Source organism: Pseudochaenichthys georgianus, chromosome 13 (assembly GCF_902827115.2).
Source record: "Pseudochaenichthys georgianus chromosome 13, fPseGeo1.2, whole genome shotgun sequence".
Lineage (NCBI taxonomy): Eukaryota > Metazoa > Chordata > Actinopteri > Perciformes > Channichthyidae > Pseudochaenichthys > Pseudochaenichthys georgianus.
This window is the reverse complement of record NC_047515.1, coordinates 35,282,371-35,302,700: the sequence shown is the minus strand read 5'-3', so window position 1 is coordinate 35,302,700 and position 20,330 is coordinate 35,282,371. Positions and strand designations below refer to the sequence as shown.

The window sequence follows — 20,330 nt, the reverse complement described above, 5'->3', positions numbered from 1 at the left end:
CCCCTTACACACTTTCTATTTCTCCTATACCCGAGCCTCAGCTTGTCTCTAACCACCCGATTGTCAACACAACACCACCACCACTCACACCTCACACCTACACATTTCTCTCTCAGTCTTGTCTTCTTTCTCTCTCTTCCTATCAGTGAGATGTTTCTCTTCCTCTACTTGCAATCTGGGCCTGTCATCATTCAGACTGTTACCCAATCTGCTGTATGTCTATGGATGGAAGATGTTGCAGTAGAGAACCTCAGAGTTCTGTGCTACCAAGCTATCCTTTATACAGCTTGTGTTTGTGATGTATGGATCAATACAACAAAATCAATCTAACTCTTGTATTGTACACTTGTCACTTGAATTTGTTTTATTTTTTTTATTGTAGGGGATTTTAACTTACAATTAGCTCTCTTCATATTTCCTTTGACTTGTCATAACTAGAGGTATGGGAGAAAATGATGCTGTAATGTGTAGCTAATGGTGCTAGTTATCAGAATTGTTTGTCTAAAAGGTTTGTAACTCCTTAAGAATTTTTTTTAGCACAAGCCTGACATGCCTTACTCGTTTCACAGCTCAACTCTGCCCTCTATCACTGGATCTCTGCATTGCAGACACAGCACATCATAAACTATCATCTTTACCAGTATCATGACACAAGTTAAGAATAGATGTCTCTTTAGCTTTGAATAGAAATCTCTCATATTAAATGTTGATATTTATTTGTTGTACATTTAATCAATTTCTGTCTCTTTTGCTTAAGGGAAACACAAACCTATACAGCTACTTTTTTTCTAAAAACACTACCTGAACATGTTGCGAGCTGGCACGGCCACCTAGCTTCTGTGCGTCTAACCAGCCATCTCAAATAGCCCTCACCATATGTTAACACTTTACTCCCCAAATACCCATGATGACAGCGTCGCTCTGTCTCTTTAAGACCCGGCGTGGAATGCTGTGGTTTTGCCTAGGCGTTTGGGGTAGTGCCCTCACCCACACATAAACACAACCCTAAAAGTGACTGTGATTCACTCTCCTTCTCCCTGTCCCCTTTCCTCCTTCATTCTCAGATGCCTCCTTCTCCTTGCCCCTGTGTGAGGATGATTTTTTTTTGTGGCTTTGCTTTGCGGCCTGTACTTTCATTCGGCTTCATTTAAAAGTGTAAGAAACAGGGAATCCTGCCCTGCCCTGATCTGGCCCTCTGTCAGAGCACTGCAGCGTCTGTTTCCTGTTACACTTGTTTGTTTGTGCCACAGGTGAAAAGGGAGGTTGCCATTGTTGTCTTTGGACTCAATAATCCCACATGGCATATGGAAGAGTAAAACATTCCATATACCATCTTGTAGATATTTGCACACATTATGTTCATTTTTGATACAACGAATGTAAAAGTTTCTTTATGATTAATGCAAACATATTTTCTTTGGAACATTTTATTTTTACGTGTAACCTAAAAAAATCATTTGAATAATGAATCAACTAATTTGCAGTAATCCGTTAATAATCACTGATGGTTTATAATGTATCCCATTCTGAACAAAGGGGTACTAAAGTGCTCATTGAGCTGCTTCTAGCTTGAGCCAGAGAGCCCTCCAGTGGTTGCAGTTGGCAGTAGCTTTCCCCATGAATAGGATCAATAGACGAGCTCCCTTTATTAGATCCAGATTTGACCGTCTGAAGGCACAGATGAATGATTTTTGTAGTCTGGTGAGCAGCCCGCATCGAGTTCAGCCTGTCAGACATGTCTGGGGGGACGTGGGGGAGGAAAGAGAGACGCGGGCCTCAAAAGCCTTGAGAATGCGGGACAGGGGTAAACCCTAAACCTGAGAGCTCAGCCCGGGCTAGCAGCCTTCCAGGGAACAACACTTTTCTTATTGAGCCAGCGGGCCAGACCCAAATGAGAGGTGACAGCATATTCATTTCACTCCATGTTTTTCTTTAAGGGCTTTTTAAAATGCTGCTGAATGATGAGCGGTCAGTGGATTTATAGTTCAGGGGATGATTCAGGCTTTCTAAATGGCACTGCCTTCCTCCTGCTCGCCCTGCTTTTTTCCACAGAAGCAGTCATTTTCAGAGGCTTTATTTCAGCCTTATGCTGTTAAGGTAGGGATGACTCTCCCTGGCAACCAAGATTGATTTAAAATGTAAAGCGAGCACCTTGTTTCCCATGCCCAGTCTGGAGTAAGAGGCAGGGTGTGTCCACATTTACAGCTGAATTGACACAAGATAAGTAGTCTGGGAAATACATGTCTACACCCTCAGCAAAATGGAGATACACAGTATTTTGTGGTGTGTAAAAAACGTATTACACTGTAGATGCATAAAGCACAGACACGCCAGACGCTGACCTAAATACACCCTCTTTTCTTTTGATTAAGTACATACCAGAACATATTATATGCAATGATAACATGCATTTTGTCTCGACACCACATGTCCTTCCACAAATATCCACTCTCCCAAGCTCTCATCTCAGCACAACCCCCAGGGGCAAGAATACCGAGACTGAACATGTGAGGTCACATGGTGGACCTATCAGGGGTTGGCTCTGGACCTGATGAGTGGCAACACATCAGGAGGCATTGGGAGGTCGTTAATTTATAGGGATGCTGTTACCTTCATAAATGCTTGCCTCATAAAATGACTGGCTTGCTTTAATTTAATACTTCCCGTTGCTAATTATCACCGCCCACACCATGGGCTGCAGTCTGCGCTCTGTGTGAGAGATTTTAGGAGTTTCGATAGGTTTATTTGAATGTTGTTCTTGGGTAATGTGTTGTTAATTTGGGAATAGCATTTCAAATATTTTCCACATGACAAAAGAAGCCGTCTGAAGTTTGTGTCAAGGGAGGTGTTTAAATTGATGTGATACATATTTTCTTTTTCTCGATTAGGTTTCATTAAACCCTAATTCAATAGAAGTATAAAGAACTTCCACTGTTTTGAGCTTCTTTTATGAGAGATATTTGAAACGGACAGGCGGTGTGAGAGTTTTGATACGTTTTTTTAAATTCTGTTGTTGGGTAAAGTCTTGTACATTTGGGAATATCATCACAAATCTTTCCAAATCTTTTTCACATGACAAAAGATACCGGAGCCATTCCAATGTGTGTCAAGAGAGGTGTCAAAGTTGTTGAAATACATCTCCTCTCTCCTTTTTCTTTAGGGTAAATCTTACAAACTGTAATGCAGTAGAAATATAAATAACTTCTACTCTTTTGAACAAGAACCCTGAGCTTGTGCTCTGTGTTAGATATTTCAAACGGACAAGCGGGTAAGAGTTTTGATTTGTATTTTGGTTGGTGGATAATATCTTGTACATTTGGGAAAACTAAATATTTTCCTTGTGACAGAAGAAGCTTTCCTGTAAAATATGTGTCAAAGTTATGGGAGTCATTCTCTTCTCTTCTGTCTCTCGATTGCATCTCTCAAACTATAATGTAATAACAACACATTTTAATATTAAGAACTTCCACTCTCTTGAACACAAGCTTACATGCTGCTCCATGTCTGGCCTGGATGCTTGTAAGAAAAGATGTGATACTCTGCCCTGCCTTCCCTGGTGCCACACTGTCATTTTCTCTTTCCCCACGGAGCAAAAAAAAAAGTGGGACCAGTCTCCATCTCCAGATCATCTCTCAGTAGCCCCTTTAACTAAATAAATAACTCATTACAGTTCAGAGTAAGGAGCTTCATTTACTCGAGAAGATGTAATCGCTGATTTAGCCGGCATCATCTCAAATACAAGTGTTTTTGGTAGAATCCCAGGAGAAGGAGCTCTGAAATGTTAAGTGAGGAAAGACTGGCTGTGTGGACTCAGCTGTATACATGAAACTGTTGATGGTAGATTGTTTGGTCTCCCCTGCACAGTAGGATTTAAGTTTGCAATAAAAGTGCATAAGGAGATTTTGTTTTCAATATCAAAGCGAATGTATGCTAAATAATTAGGGAAGGGAAACTGAAAGGACTTTTGTGTGAGCAGTCCACAAGAGGCACCATCACCCCAGCCACATTCCACATTTAATGTCAATACCATGGCAGAAAACAAGAAGTCATGGATGGTTTAAGGCTTGATGAAACAACCAGACAGAGGACCCGAGGCACTTTGCAAGAAAAAGAAAAAATAACATTTTTTTTCTTCAGCTCCTTAAAGGAACCCAAGAAAGAGTGTGGCCACATAGGACAAAGAGGACAGTGTCAGAAACTTTAGACGGTTACAGTAGATCAATTCAGCAACCTATGACAAGTGAAAAAGCACTATACCATTATGCTTGCTTTTGCCATTTAAGGTTAGATAAATGCTAATGATTAACCTCAAATAGTAAATAGCTTTTAGTGTGTCTAGTAGCTTGGATTGGTTCTCATTTCTAAAAACAGTATTTTTCAAACAGTTATGGAATTTGACTATTTATTTTTCTTTCGCAATGCTATACAGATAACAACCTGTCCCTTTATTCTAATTTGAATCCACTGAAATGGGATTTAACTGAATCAGTGATGTTTTCAAAGCTGATGGCACATTTAAGAGTGAGTTTTGAAGTTCATCAAAAGTTGTTTTAGGTTCAATTGGGAGCCTTTACTTTGTCTGCTGTCCCATATAAACATGTCTCTACCTTGTATTAATGTTACCATTAATATCAGCTAATATCAGACCACAACATATGCATTTTCTTTTTACTTGAAAATATAATAGTTGCTGTTCAAATGTGTTAGAAAACTTCTCCTACTGTATCCTGAGGAAGGCAACACAGCAGGCGCATGAATGCCATTTTTCAGTAAAACGGATGTTGGGATTTCCGTCCATTGTTTCGTTCTGGGAACATTATTATCAGTGTTGTTGTTTTTAATCATTGCATTAGGAAGCGGTGCCACAAACAGACGGTCTAGCCGGTGATGAAAGACGAACTTTTTACCAGATGACCGCCAACACTGTAACAAATCAGAGAAGTTAGTCAGTGTAATGTTTCGTTGTAAGATTGCAGTGTTTTTATAAGTTATTGTTTTACATAAAGCAGTGTCATGTCTTTAAAACGTTTCCAGAATTTTTGACACGTCATTACCTCATTACCGCACCTTTTTTATGATGGAAGTTTGTTACAATGAGCACATGAAATAAGTCTTAAATCTCACATCTCACACTCATTTTTCGCATTATTAAAGGCCCTCTAATGCACTCCAGGAAGGCGACTTCTTGGTTGCACTTTGGTTGCTCCGCGTGAAATATGGAGACCTTGATGAGGCTATAAAATGCCATGGTTGGGTGACTTTCCTCGCCGTGAATTGCCCCACATCCTTTGGGGGACCCCTGGTCTAAGATGAGGGCAGCAATGTGAAGGAAATGAAGTTAGTGAACTGAGTGGGGTCAACTGAGCAGGAAGAGAAAAGGCACTGCAAAGGAACTGCTGCTGGTTGTATTCCTGCGGGAACTGTCAGCATGAGGACAGACAGGAACATGAATGAATATCTTGAAAATCCTGAGTGGATGCTGATTATTACATTACATGTTACTGAATCAAGATGAATGAATGAATCGTATGCCTTAATTAATGTTTTTTTTTTTCAAAGAGGTGTGAAAATCAAATGTTTTCTAATTGTTTGATACTTATGATTGATGCATTATTAAACATGTGTCAATATCTACAATGGGTGCCTAATTTCGTTGTTTTTTTGCCGAAGAAGGGTGGAAACAAACAATTCGTTTGGAAAAATAATGTTTTGACAATGATACTCTAAAGTTGTCATGAGCAGTTTACGGACATGTCATTTCAGCAGTTTTGTGTATGCATTTGATCACAAATCAAAACAAAAAAATGCCTATTGCATTTGTCGACGCTGTCATACTAAAAGACTGTATAAAGCAGATTTATGAAGCTCTTTCCCTGTCTGCTTTTCCCTTATTTCATGGTTCAGTGGCCTCTCTCGGCAGGCAAGGGGAGGTTTTCTCTCGCTGCTCATTGGTCGCGGCTCTCCCATCTCAGCAACATTTCCATTCATACACCCGGCGCTCCTTTTCAGCCCCTTTCAAAATAACTCAACTGTCATCATCATTGGAAAACGGCTTTGCCTGGACGGGACTAATTATTTAGAATTGGCTGCGGGGTGATTAGATCGAAACAGATCAAACGATCGACAGAAACACGACAGGTGAGTGAGAAAAACAACAGTTCGTGTGTGCTAAAAGTCCTGCTCAGACTTACTCTGCAGCGTGTGTGTGCGTGCATGAAGCAATAAATCCACTTGTTTTATTAACCTATTGCTGATGCGCATTCACATTGTAAAAACCGATTGCAACACAATCGATCCGAAAAAGGTGGATGTTTAGAAATTAATCCGATAAAGAAACTGTGACATATATTACAAATACGTTTGTTATAGTGTGTCTTATCGCATCAGAGTTGTTTCCAGAGTGTTACCTTATTAAAAGTCTGCGTTAAATACCCATTTCGCAATCGAAAAAAATACACCTTTGTTCACCTCTCTTCTCAGTCAAAGGGGTTTAGTCAAAAGACCGATGTAAAAAAAAAATGTAATTCGTATTAGCTGGAAATCAGTTGGCTTTCTTATATGATGGATAACAGCAAGGTAAGATGCTTAAAATGTAACACTAGAGGGGTCCCGGCCCACGGGGCTGTCTCGGAGCGAGGTTCACGCCGTTATTCACCAGCCCTCCTCTGCCTAATTGGCTGCAGATGCCGTATCCTATGCTCTTTTTACCGCGTAGAAATTGGATGCATTTGGGGAACTTTATGAGGCGAGCCCTGCGTTTGCCTGCACGAGCAGAGAAGACAAAAACAAAAACGTTGGTCCTCTACAAGTATTATTTAAATCGTGCCACGTTCATATACACCCCCTTCTCCTGTCTCGGCTTATTTATCAGGAGGCTGGAATTCATGAAAAAACTTTAACATGAAATTATACGCAGTAAAAAGGGATAATTGAAGTACTGTTAAACCTCTGATCGTGTGTAGGAATGTTTAAGTTCCCCTGTGTTTGTTAGCGTTTTATTTTAGTGTATTTCTTCCCTGTCAGTATTGGCTTAAGATCACAAGTGCGCGTAATTTGCATCCACACTACTAATTATACTCCACTCCAGAGTCGGTAAAAGGTTGGTGATTGTATATTTATAATGCTGGCAGGTCAGAGCACACATGCTACTGAACAGGAGAATGATGTCCCATAGGCCTTGTTAAGACAAGTTTAACTTTAGTGGTGAGTCCTGAATGCCAATGTAGAGGTCCATATAGGTTTGCTTTATCACACAGTCCATATAACAAGCATTTGGGATATGCCACTGCTTTCCTAATAATTGCACAGGGAGGGAAGGGCTAAAGACACCGTCCTCCAAGTGCCCTTTCACCCTAGACTTTGTAAGCTGCACTTATTAAAGCGAAAAGTGTTTCAATATGTGGTAAGCTTTAGGGGGAAAACGTGATGGGGGTTGGGATGGGGCCCTTCTTCTTCATCTTGCTGCCCAGCTCCTATTGGGCGACTTGGAGTCATTCATCCATGTTACCAGTGGTGCATAAGTTAGTGTTGTTAATGTACGGACAGCAGGTAGTTAAAACCTCCCCGTATCTAATACCTCTGACCACTTAGAAGAAAACGGAGGCTGAATGAATCAAAGGATGATGTGTGCAGTCAGACGTACACAGGGGGACGTTAAGCAAATGTGACTTTCCCTTTATTTTGGTGGAAGTGGTTACCCATGTGTCGAAGTTCACAAAACCTGCGGTAATTTGCGTGAATGTTTGCTGTCACCTCAGGTGTAGCTGATCTCTTGATGACAACGAGCAAACACTTTTCTGCGAGGGATTTTACGTTTAAAAGTGTACCAACATTTCAAATAACAATTAAACGACATGTACATATAATTAAAACACATCAGGTAAAATAGAATTTATTATTACGTTATTATTATGTTTTTCTTTCCTCAGGACCCATTGGACACTGAACACCCTTGGGCCTGTCTGTCCAATAGACATGTTTCAAACTGTCCCTGACACGTCGTCTTACGTCAAGGTAAGACACCACCATCTCTTCGCTCAGGTAATGTAGGAGGAACAAACTGGGGACCTTTCTTTTTTTTATTATGTTTTTTAGGCTCTGATATTCAAATATGTCTCTTTATATTGATGTGTTTCAAGTAGAATGCAATGTTTACACTGCATTTTTTACACTGGTTTTATATGAGACAAATAAAGACTTTCTTCATTCAAAATTACCAAGGGTGCATAAGCTTTACGCAGGTGCCAGGCTTGTTGCTTGTTGCATTTGGTTGCCACCTTGCTATTTTTTCCCCTTGTAGTGGAGAATGGCTGCATGTTTACGCTGTGAAGCCACTTGTTGAAATGTGGCTCTGTTGTGGTCTATGTGGAGTGCCAAGATACGTTTGATTTTGTCGATTTGAAAACATCTTAAAGTCTTACGAATCGCTGTTGTTATGGATCATTATTATGTTTGACGTCATACATCTCTCTCTCTCTCTCTCTCTCTCTCTCTCTCTCTCTCTCTCTCTCTCTCTCTCTCTCGACCGCAGTCCTGTGAATGTAAATAAAGCAAACAGTGCACATCTGGTTTTCACATAAAACGCGGCATCGCGTCACACCGCGTAAATACCTGCAACTGCTACATATCTGAGGCACTGAAACCATTACATGTTTTATATATCACCATGTATATAAGTCCATTAATGTCAAGTTCAACGTGCACTTTGCTCGCATTTACTAAATCAGTTAATTTGGCCGAATGACGTTTGCTCACATCCATTTTAATAATCTTCCGAGGGTGACTGCTCGGATTGTGCCATTATAATGAGCCATTGTGCAGAGGCGAGCTGCTTTGGTAATATCTTCATAATCAAGGTATTTTTCCAAGGGCGACTGTTAATGTTTTGAAGACTTATTTCCCCTTTGAATAAGGGCTCTTTTCATCCAGCCACAGCGTTTGTGCCACTGCAGAGAGGCTCCGCGTTTCTGGGCCCAGAATAATTCCTGGTGTGTTGTGAGAGCGTTGAATAGCACAGAATATTTGAGGAGAAAATACGCGATTAAATGAGTCTTTCTGCTCCCTTAAAAAAAGACAGGAGGCCTTGAAGGACAAACGGAGACTTCACTTGACCATGGAAAGAGTTAACTTTCAATGTATCTTGCATAGCTGTTTTGATTTGCTGTGGAGATGCAGTCCGGATCATTTCTGCTTGTTCTGAATCCAATAATGTTATTTTTTTTATTCAAGGGTTAGCGTGTATTTTTCGCGTGCAAGTGCTGCACTGACTGGCTCACTCACATTCAGGGAGATATTGGTCAGAATGTGGCACGCCTCAATAGGAGATTTAAAGAAATATTCCTCATTCAAGCGAATCCACGGCCCAACATTTGGTTTTGTTTGGTTAAGGCCAGGCGAGACTGGAACTCTCCAATAAAAATAAATCTCAAATTAATTATGGCCTAGAGCGAGGGGCCAGACAGTTCGTGCTTTACTCCACTTTTTGCCCTCAGTATTTTGACTCGGGCTGTCTTTTAGCTTGAGAGAAGGAATGATCAGAATACAAGTCTGCTGTCTGATAAAGAGCAAGGTTATAGGCTAATGTGACAGTGACTATTTTTCTTTGGAATAACACTCCGCTAAAAAACGTTTCTCTCAAAACTCAGTATTGGATTCTTAATTTCCCACATCCGGACTGATCAAATAATATAGTATACCCATTAATCTGTGTACCTTAATCTGTAAAATATTTTATAATCAATTTTTCAACTGTTTTTTTTATTTTTAGAAATGGTGAGGAGGAGAATGTTGTCTTGTTTTGATGAATCTGCAGTTTTTGTTAACACATTGTTAACAAAAACTGTCTGATTAAAGCAACCACTTAAAGTTTATGTTCCCCTTTTATATTTTCCTTTTGCCAGATTGCTTTCACACAGTACAACAAATTAAACTCCTGATACTCACTTTCTCAAAAACTGTAACCAAATTACCCTTAAAGAAAATATGAGTCCCTATAGGATGACAATTGAAAGGTTGCTGAACATAATCTCTGTAAAGTGTCCGCCCACCTCATGGTTCCCCTGCAGAGAGACTGAGGAGCTACTGGCTCGTGGTGTAAGGAAGAAATGTCTGGCTGTCTAGTTCCAGCGTCAAGCCAGATGTTCTGTGGTTCACTGTGTAAACCAACTTGCATCTGTTTATTGGCCTTCCAAAATGTTTGTTACCACTGTATTCATTATGGTCTTGGTAGGTCCTGGACCCCCACTGTTCCTGATAATGTTCTATGACTGGGATGGCAGGTATTTAAAGAGAGATTGTGTGTTAGGCAAGCTGTTGATGGTTTTTGATTAGAACATCAGATTTCCTATGGAAAACGGGGGTTTGTTTTGTTCCTTGAAGAGCATACATAGAATTATATCCTAACACCGCATTTGAATTATTTACTAAACCTAAATTAATTATACGATTATAGTTCAATGGAGGGTGAGCTTGTGTTTTTATCAATGGAACCTGGTGTCATACAAGACGCACATCCAAGTAAAAAAACTAAAATGATGTTAATATATTACTGGTCATAAAGGAGGTTTTATCGTTCACCAATTGGGGGTGACGTCTTAAGCACCTCCTTCATTTGCCACGTTATCACTCACCTACCTAAAATAAAATAAGTATAAGACCGCAGACTTAGGAATGTAAAGAAAAACAAAAAAAAAGAAACCGTAGCAGTCACTGAAGAGTTAAACAAGGTGTCTCCCTTAATTACCCGAGTCTGAACTGGCCTCAGGCAGGAGAAGCCTTGACCCTTAGCAGGATCCAGATGTGGTGGTCCCAAGGGTGGGGGCCCTCAGCTCCAACAGACCCCCAAGTCGAGAGCAGACTGGCCGGCCCTGCTGTCAGCCCAGCGAGTCTCTGTTTGGCAGAACCCCAACACTGCAAAAAGTATTTATCATATCAACTAAATCGGTTTATATTGTTAAACATCAGGCTATAAAAAATGACAGTGTAAGGAGATACATTGACTTTGGTCCAAAGTAAAGTTATCCCCAATCAAATGTGATTTTCTTGATATGGATAAATGGTTGGTGATCTGCTAAAGCTTGTTAAAGATCAATGAAACAAATCAAATACAATCTGGGTTAGAGTGAATTTCCTTTTTATCTCTAAATCTGAGTTATACTTCTTGTATGTGTTTCATTTATTGTAAATAATATATCACTTAAATGTTAAATGTGCTATGAGGATTTCTTGCAGTGTTATGTCACGTTCAGAGCTGGCTCCATGTCTAGCATCTGCACCAAAATTATGCTTGAATTGATGAGGGCAATTTCATAGGGCAGACGAAGAGGAAAGAAAATACCTATGTGGGGGTGGGGATTTTTTTTAGGGGAGTGGGAGGGACCTTTGGATAACTATAGCAAAGTCAACAATAATAATAATACATTTAAAACCCCGTTTACCCCTTTTTAAATGCGCCTGTGTGGAAGCAGGCTGTATTTCATCCATTCACTCCTGCGCTGAACAGCAGACGCACACGTGTAGAGCAGACCCTCAGACTGTAGTGCGGTTAGGAGCTGAATGCTTGGTTTTATTAATGGTGTCTCAGGAAAACTTCACAGAGAGCTGTAACAAAAAAAGACAAGGTTGCAACAAGTCCGTTCATAGGTGTTCAGGTTTGTCTCCTGTTTTGATTTAGAGCTCCATCAGCAGAAGGAGAGAAACATCTGTCCACAATGAAAGATAAACTTTATTTTAATGTATGACTTTCACTATGAAATATAGGGTAACATTGAGCCTATGCTGATTTAAAGAGGGATGGAGGCATGGCCAGATGTAAGTCTGATGTGTAGGCGGGAACCAAAAGGGCTCTAAAACATGGAATCACATAATTTAAGAGTGGGACAGTAAAAAGTCATTCCCCAAAACCTCAGTTAAATGTGTGCAGAAATATTTCATAACTCGGACAAAATAGTAAACCCTTCCACCATCTGTGACACTACTGGGAAAGCAAAACACACAAGCCTATTCTACAGCAGGCTACAACAGCAATGGCTATGCACAACGCAGGCAGTCATCCTGTAAATATTTCCGAGCAGAAAACATAACAGCGGAGTGAACACTCAATTGTTTTCCCTGCTTATCTCTCTGGGACAGTATCCTGCTTTTTTGAAGGCAGGGCTTTCGGTGACACACAGCTTCCTTCTCAACCTTCTCAACAGTGGTGACTTCACTTCCCAAATTTAGAGGAAAGAAAAAACTCAATCCGGTAAAAGTGTCTCTTTCTCTCTGCCACATACCGGGGGCTGGAATTAATCCAGGAGCGTGTCATGTTTGGGATATTGTCGGAGTCCGCTGAAAATTGCGCAAAATGGACGGAACTATTAAGGTAAGGGTGGAGAACGGGGTGTATGACTTTGTGGGAGACTTCTTTTTCGGAGTTGCGCCTCCTTTTTTAAAGCAATGGGTTGAAATGCCCCTCTGTGTCGGTCTGTGAGCTGGGACCTCAAATCTGACGACGATGAGCGGCTTTTTTCTCTCTGTCTGAAAGCGGTAACCAGATTTCCTCCTTTTTCTTTGAAAGTATCCACTCTGTTTTTTTAATATGCTTCGTGGTTGTGAGGATACGCTACGGTTTGGATTCATAAATCAGAATATCACGCTTTGGATTTTGGGGACCAAGCGCACAATTACGCACGTCTGGGAAGGCAAAAAGGAGTGGCTCTTTATATAAGACAACGTGATCATGTACTTTTATGTTTAAGTTATTCACGATTTTAGTCTGGGCAGCGGGGATTGAGCAATAGCCATGACTGGATGTACCGCTGGATACGATGTGTCGAGCTGCGCAACAGCGGTGTGGCACATCGCCCGACTCGGTCCGAAGATCCTGTCGTGGGTCAAAAAAGTGTGATGATTTGACATTTATACAAGAAATAACACCTCTGTCTGTGTTTTTGTTGATAACTGTAACTTCTCTCTCGCCGCCACAGAGAGAGTTTTGTGAAAGTGTAAGCAAAGCTGTCATTTGGTAACTTCATGCGGCAGTTTGCAACACTTAAAACCCACAAGCATTACAATAATACCTTAGCCTGCTACTTATAGAGTTGCACAACTATTTTTAAACGGTTTGTTTGTAGTCAAGAGAAGTGGTGTATATTAACTTTTTCTACTGGCCCCCGACAGTTAAATTCCAGATGCATTATGGCAACAGCCACCAGATGTTGAATGGCAAGTCCCCGTTATTTCATCCTGCACGCGTTCAGTATGTGTCCTCCGGTTAGCAAGTGTAAACTCACAAGAATGCAGCGTTTGCATTTAGGCTACTCGTTTTGTTACTGAAAAGTAATGCGACGTGTTTTCTCTTGGATCTCTTAAAGTAGCGGGTTTGTGGCGGCTGGGTGTGGTGTGAGCTTTGGGAGAGTGTAAACGTTGGCCAGACAAAAATGTCAGGCTGCATATAGTCACTTAAATCCCGTCATTCACCGCTCACAGAGCTGGGATTGTTTGTTTCGGGGGAGAAAGCCATGCTGCAGAAGGACATTCAAGTCGCAGCCATGGATTCCTGTAACAAAGCAAGGAGTTGTGACAAATGTAATCATAATTGAATCCTTGGGTGTAAATGACTGGCTGCTAGCTGCATGCAGGCACACTAACAGAAAGGAAGGGCTCTCTAACCATGAGAGCTTCCTGCTCCACACAATCTTTTCCTGACAGGTTTCCTTTTCCTCCTTAAACAAAAGACAGGAATGCCCCCCCACTCCCCTGGGTGGCTCCTGTTAGATGGCTGTGTGTGTGAACGCCAAACAATCACACGTGTAGTCTGGATGTGGAGCAATTGCATATATCCAGTCTGCGTCGTGACGCATGTGGGGAGATGGACTTGGTTGATGTCAACAGAATAGAGGTGGCGTGGCTCCCAGCAGGTGTCACACTCGCACAATGCTTTTAATAGGGCCTGGAGCAACTGAGCCATGATTTATTTGGTGTTTTCCTCTCTTTGTCTGTGGCGCTGCAGATATGTTTATACGAAATATTGCGAAAATAGAATACAAATCTTACGTATGCCTTCAAAAAAGGACAAAATAACTTTTTATCCTCAAAAGCTGTATTGACGTTTTTGGGATCATGTTCACGAATGGTACTCAGGAGAAATTCATGATTGTCTTAGAGTAGAGACTTATCTTTGGACATTTTGAGACAGACAGAAAACTGCCTCTCACTGAATGTGTTCCATGCAGATACTGGAAGGAAAACATGGACACTGATCTGTCATCCTTTTAGCTTTCTCTACAAAAGAGTGGTGTTGTTCTATTTTTAAAAAACCCACTGCAATCTTGATAGGCACACACCACTTGCCAATCATGCTTTCAATTGCACAGGCTGATATGTCACAGTAAATATAACGTGCAACAGTCATAATAGCTCAGTGAGGCCTTATCAGACCGTAATGAGACATTCCCTCACTCTTACAATTTATCATCCGCAGACTAGCTGGTGTGCTCCGCTCAGATAGCGAGCCCTGCTGCCAGGGTTCAGACTTTGATGGATCCACTGATGAAATCACTGGAAATCTAATTTTGGTGAGATAGATTAATACTCCAGAGAGTTTTATCCACCCACTAACCTGAACCTGAGTAGTATGTTATTGAAAAAGTAAAGTTGTTTTTTGACATGTGGCATTAACAAAGCATTTATTTTGTCTGCTTCCTTTTACTCTTGTGTCTAGCTGTAACACTTTGCATATCTCTATCCTTACTTTAGGTAGACAGTTGCGGGTCAGTGGCATTACAACAGAGGGCACTATAGTGCACACATTGAGATAACTTGAGCAATATGCTTCAACTCTCCCTTTCTTTTATTATATTAGTTTTATCCAAACTAATTGGTTTCAAATGTTGATTGAAATTATTTTAACTTGAGGAAAAGCACAATTTAATGGTGTAGTGTATATGCTGCGAATATGATCAACTATTGATGAAATGTGTTGACGATAATACATTGAGTAAGACAGTTTAGTCATACTTATTTTTTCAGTTTGAGAACTCATGCAACAGCATCATATTTTTTATTTTAAGTAAATGAGTTTTATTGTTGTCTTGATCATTTTTACAACCACCAAACAGACATAAGACACAGAGGTGGTGATTATTGGATAAGGAAAACTGAGCGTCAAAATGGACTTGGCAAAAAAACATCTCTGCCATATAGTCGCTGTAGTGTTTTGGCATGTGTTTCCATACAGCACACAATTATAAAGTCACACCCTCAAAAATAGAGATATTTATCTTAGTAAAAGGTTTTAACTTGCATGCAATTTCTCAGAATGGAATCGAACTGAAGTCATCTGAAATCATGAGGATTTTGCTTTCATAAAAGCAACATTTCAGAGAATGCAAACGGCTAGAAATTGGAACTACTGATCAATGAATATCAAGTAGTATATTTCCCCCTGAAGCAGATATGTGGCATTTTGGAAGGAAATAATTCAGTCCTCTGGAATTAGACACGTCTCGGTCTAAGCTGTGCCATCAGATCCTATCAGATCCAGATGTGCATCAGACCCGAGCCTAATCCTTATAGCAGAAGCATATGACTGTAATGATTTCACTTGATATTCTGACTTATTGTTTTCTTTTTGATTATTGTTCCCAATGATGGATGGAACCATTTTAACAACTGCTGACTCAGTATCCCCATTCTGTGCCAGTTAAAGTTGCCTGGCACCCGTCTGAGCTGGTGACATTGCCCGACGTTGTTCACTGTCACAGTATTGAGTGACTTCTGAATGGTAAATGTATTCCACCAAGTACAGAACCCATGTTTCACTCCCAGGACGTTACACGAGGAGCATGTTGGAAAGCACGTAATATCTTAGCCAGCCGCGAGTGTCTGCGTTTGTTTTCTTTAATAAACTTACATTGCTCCAGCTGAGCCACAGCAGAGGGGTCAGTGTATCCGTGACCCCCCCCTGCTTCTGTTGAGTCTTCAGCTGTGGGGGGAAGCCCAACGCTCAGAAAAGACAGACACAGCATTGCATGACAGGGGATTTTTTCAGTCCAAGTGTGATAATGCTCGAAACGAAAAATGAGTACACTATCACAAATCTGGGACATTTTGTATGGAACATGTTTAATTGTCAACGTGAACATTTAAGAAGCCATTATGTTGGTTTATTTGTAAACCAGTGGGTCATTACTGTTCGAAAAGCGTATTGACTGATGATCTCAGAAAACCAGTAGGTGGTAGGTGTCTTACTCCATTGGGGGCAAGATTGAAGTCATGGTAACATCAACAGGAAGTTACAGATGGTACTTGGGCTGTGTACACAATCTACTTGGGATGCCAGACTGCGATATGACTCATAACTGCACATAATTGCTGTAAACAAAAAATACACAAGAGATTGAACATTTTACATCACAGGTTTCTGTGTACTGTCAAATGAACGCCTGCAGTTGTATCTGTTCATGTTTGTGAGTTTATTCTTATCATCTGTATTACATGAGTACATCTCCCAACTTCAGACATTTCCTTTCTTGCACGGAGTCAGATGAGAAGATTGATACCGCTGTCACATCTGTCTGTTAAATATGTTACTGCAGCCAGGAGAGAGTTAGCTTAGCATAAAGAAGCCAAGCTAGCCAACTCTCTCCAAATGTAAAAGAAACCAGCTGCATGCACCCTTTAAACTCTTTATTTAATGATTGATAATAATTTAATTTATTTGACTGTTTATCTTTTTTTTCCGATAGCACAAAAAGTTTTTTTTCTTCTACCAGGCAACAACTTAAATAAAACTATAACACGTAAAACCAGAACACCTCAAATGTGTTGATTCACTTTTATTAGAAGTGTTAGATGTTGTTTTACGTTTGGATGGAGCTAGGCTAGCTGTTTTCCCCAAAGCCACGTTTTTATTCTGCGCATAGCTTCTGGCTGTAACCTTATATTAAAAAGACAGATTTAAGATTGGTGTTGATCTTCTAATCTAACACTGCATTGAAGCATACAAGTCTATTTCCCAAACTATTGAAGTACTCTAAGAGTGTATATTGTTTATTTTGGATATAATCGGCTTGCATGACTGAACACATAATAATAATAATGTGCTAGTATTGTAAAATGAGTCATGAAAGACATACCAAGTATTTGTTCCTTCTACCTACAGGAGGCGCTATCAGTGGTGAGTGAAGACCAGTCCCTATTTGAGCCTCCATACGCTGCTGCTGCCCCTCTCCCCAAGACAGACATGACTGCATCTGGCACACAGGACTACGGCCAGACCCACAAAATCAACCCCTTACCCCCACAGCAGGAGTGGATCAACCAGCCAGTGCGGGTCAACGTCAAGAGAGAATATGAGCACATGAATGGATCCAGGTAGGGCATGACAACCACTTGGGTCTTACATTACTTTTTGTTCAGTGAGATATGAGTTTTTATCAATCTTAAATAGACACAATGGACAGTTGTTTGTCATTAATACAGCCGCTGCTATAAATGTTATTTTTTGTCATTCAACAAGCCATTTATTTTCTGCAACTAACCTTCGCTTTTTCGCCTCTAATCTTCAGTAGAATGGGCCCTGGCCTGTGTGAGGCTTATGTAACCATTGCCAAAGTCAATGACTGGAAAAGAAAACCAGCAACACCCAATTTATCTGCTGATAATATTTTTACAACTTTCTTGTATGTGTGTTTTTGTAGCAGGGAGTCTCCAGTGGACTGCAGTGTGGGTAAATGCAATAAGCTTGTCGGGGGTAACGAAGCATCTCAGATGAACTATGGAAACTACATGGATGAGAAGAATGCCCCCCCCCCCAACATGACCACCAATGAACGGAGAGTCATTGTACCTGCAGGTATGTTAGTATAGAAAACATGAACCCGTTGAATATGTGTCATAAAACAGTGAATCTGTATTTGCTGCATACTTATACAGGTGCTAATTGTTCTAGCTGTTTTTCAGTGCTGCTGCTGCGTTCACAGACAGAATCCCTCCTCTGTTTGGGGATCATTTAGCCAATGTTGTAAATGTTTTACAAGTCCTATTTCTATTTAGCTGGGTTGTGGGGCATAGCATTGTTCTAATGTTTTACGTCACTCGTGGGAGCACGGCTGAATGCATGCAGGTAGTGAGGTCTGTTTGTCCGCCAGACCTATATATTACTTCACTAGTTTCACACATTTGATCTTCTATAAAGTGAAACAACATCGTTTGAGAAGTAATAAGTGGAGTTTAAATGTTCTGGATTATAGAAAAGTTATTTTAACATGTAAGCTAATTAGGTTGCTAGACGTAAGCCAGAGCCAAACACAATGACTGTACTTTACCAAAAATGAGCACAATCAGCACAATTTCATTAAAATCGAATGGAGCCTTGGTTAATTTTCCATTGTTAAGGCGATACAAAAGTAAGTGCTAAACTGATGCAAACGTCCACTCATCCATTACCCCAATACGATCTCCACATGGAGGCCCCTCCGAAACCATAAGTGGTGAGTTTGGGGTTTGGCTTCTAGATTGGCTCTGCAGTACATCAAACTTGGGTCAAATAGTACTTGCTAATGTGATTGAAAACATATTCCATCGTGTGTACAATCACAGGAAGGGATTTCAGAGCGTACTCTGTGGAAGATTATTTACCTGGAACATAAAACGAGTCATCTGGCGAATCCTGTTCATGTCGATACAACAAGACAAAGAATATTTACAGCTTTCTGAGCGAGGTCTGCTACTGATACAAAATCCTACATACATTCTGTTTCCAATTTGTTCGTTGCCCCCCTCCGTTTACCTCGGACAGATACGAGGCTCTCGCAACTGTCCAACAATTCTTATGAGTGAATTATCATCATCTCTCTTCTTTTTTCTCCCTGCAGACCCCTCGTTGTGGTCACAGGATCATGTGCGCCAGTGGCTAGAGTGGGCCATCAAGGAGTACGGCCTGGTGGAGATCGACACGGCCATGTTTCAGAACACAGATGGCAAAGAGCTCTGCAAGATGGGCAAGGACGACTTCCTTCGGCTCACCACCATGTACAACGCCGAAGTGCTTCTCTCTCATCTCAATTACCTCAGGGAAAGTAAGTACACTGTGCAACAAATATAAGATTAAGAGTAACAAATACGTAGATATAAGCTTGTGTTACTCGACATTTGATTGATGATAAAAAACAGAACAATTAGAAGTTCAGAAAATTGAAGACAATTCGATTTTGAACAGTCATTTTGGTGAAGTACACTCCTGTTGTACATTCTGCAGTTTGTCCTTAAGTTAACGTCAGCACTGGCTTCCATCTCTGCCAAGGAATCAAGTACAAATTAACTTCCAGTGAAGACACAAGCCACAAGCCAGTCTCTACTTTTGGATGAGAAGTGAGACCAAAAAATGCCAAACCCAAGCAAATAACATGACACTTTTCTTTTTGTCACCGCACTATACTCACATTACCATAAGACAAAACAACGAAATAGCCTTTACTGGAAACTAATTTACCCAAAAGGGCTCCAAAGTATTAAGCAGAGCTGTGGAAACTAAGGGGGGTTTTCCCCCTTATCAAGATCAACTACATCCCCCACTTGACTTTGCTGCGCCTTATTCCACATGGTCCAGAGAGATGAAGCCCAGGTGCATGGCCTCGGGAATCACGTTAGGCCCGTGTGTTCAGCGCAGCAAAGAAAGTTGATCTGCAATTCGCGATGGAGGCAACTACATTTGAGCTTCTAACCTTTGAAGAGTTCCTCGCAGCAATCCATGCTTCATATGTTTCGGCTGGGAAACAAAGCCAGTTTTCTGAGGCGGTGTGCAAATTACATTTTTATATAAGATGTAACATCTGGCAAGGCTGCCGCTTTGAATACACAGAGATGTGTAGTTGAGACATTAGGTATGTCCACTGTTTCCGATTTAAAAAAACCATAAAGGAGCAGTGTGAAAAGCGTGTCCTTTCTTTGAAGTCTTTGCATTTTGTGCTAAACATTTTAAGTGCTGGTTTTGCTGCGGCTGCACGATATCATGACACCACGCTGGGTGGAGTGACTGATGGCTCAACTATATTTAACATTACTCCCAAAAAATTGCGATGGGCCTCCGCGTGATGTAATGGGAACTGTATTTTGTGGGTGTCAACAGTTTTCTCAGCGCACAGGGTCTGGGCAGAGAGAGATGCTTGTCATGAGTATAACAGCCTCATTGTGCGGCGGGTGGATCTGTCTGACCGCCACTGGGCAGCCTCTGCAGGGCCGTTTTCATTATGGGCTGTGCGACTTAGCCACGACTTAGGCGTGCTGCACCGCGACTCTGCCCGCCGCTGCCCTGTTTATGATTCAGACCTTGTGTGTTTTCGAGACAG

General features: G+C 40.9%; 1 protein-coding gene across 5 annotated transcripts in view; it reads left to right on the top strand.

Annotated features, from left to right (window-relative positions):
- The first annotated feature begins 5,962 nt into the window (after positions 1 to 5,962).
- Positions 5,963 to 20,330, top strand: part of fli1 (Fli-1 proto-oncogene, ETS transcription factor) — a 29,874-nt gene continuing 15,506 nt past the window's right edge. Inside the window, exons 1-5 of one of the 5 annotated variants that reach the window (XM_034096997.2) lie at positions 5,963 to 6,138; positions 7,929 to 8,040; positions 17,144 to 17,355; positions 17,682 to 17,836; positions 18,858 to 19,061. In XM_034096997.2, the coding sequence (XP_033952888.1) occupies positions 7,975 to 8,040; positions 17,144 to 17,355; positions 17,682 to 17,836; positions 18,858 to 19,061 (637 nt within the window). In that variant the 5' untranslated portion in view covers positions 5,963 to 6,138; positions 7,929 to 7,974. The other 4 variants (XM_034096998.2, XM_034096999.2, XM_034097000.1 and 1 more) reach the window with 4 other exon arrangements.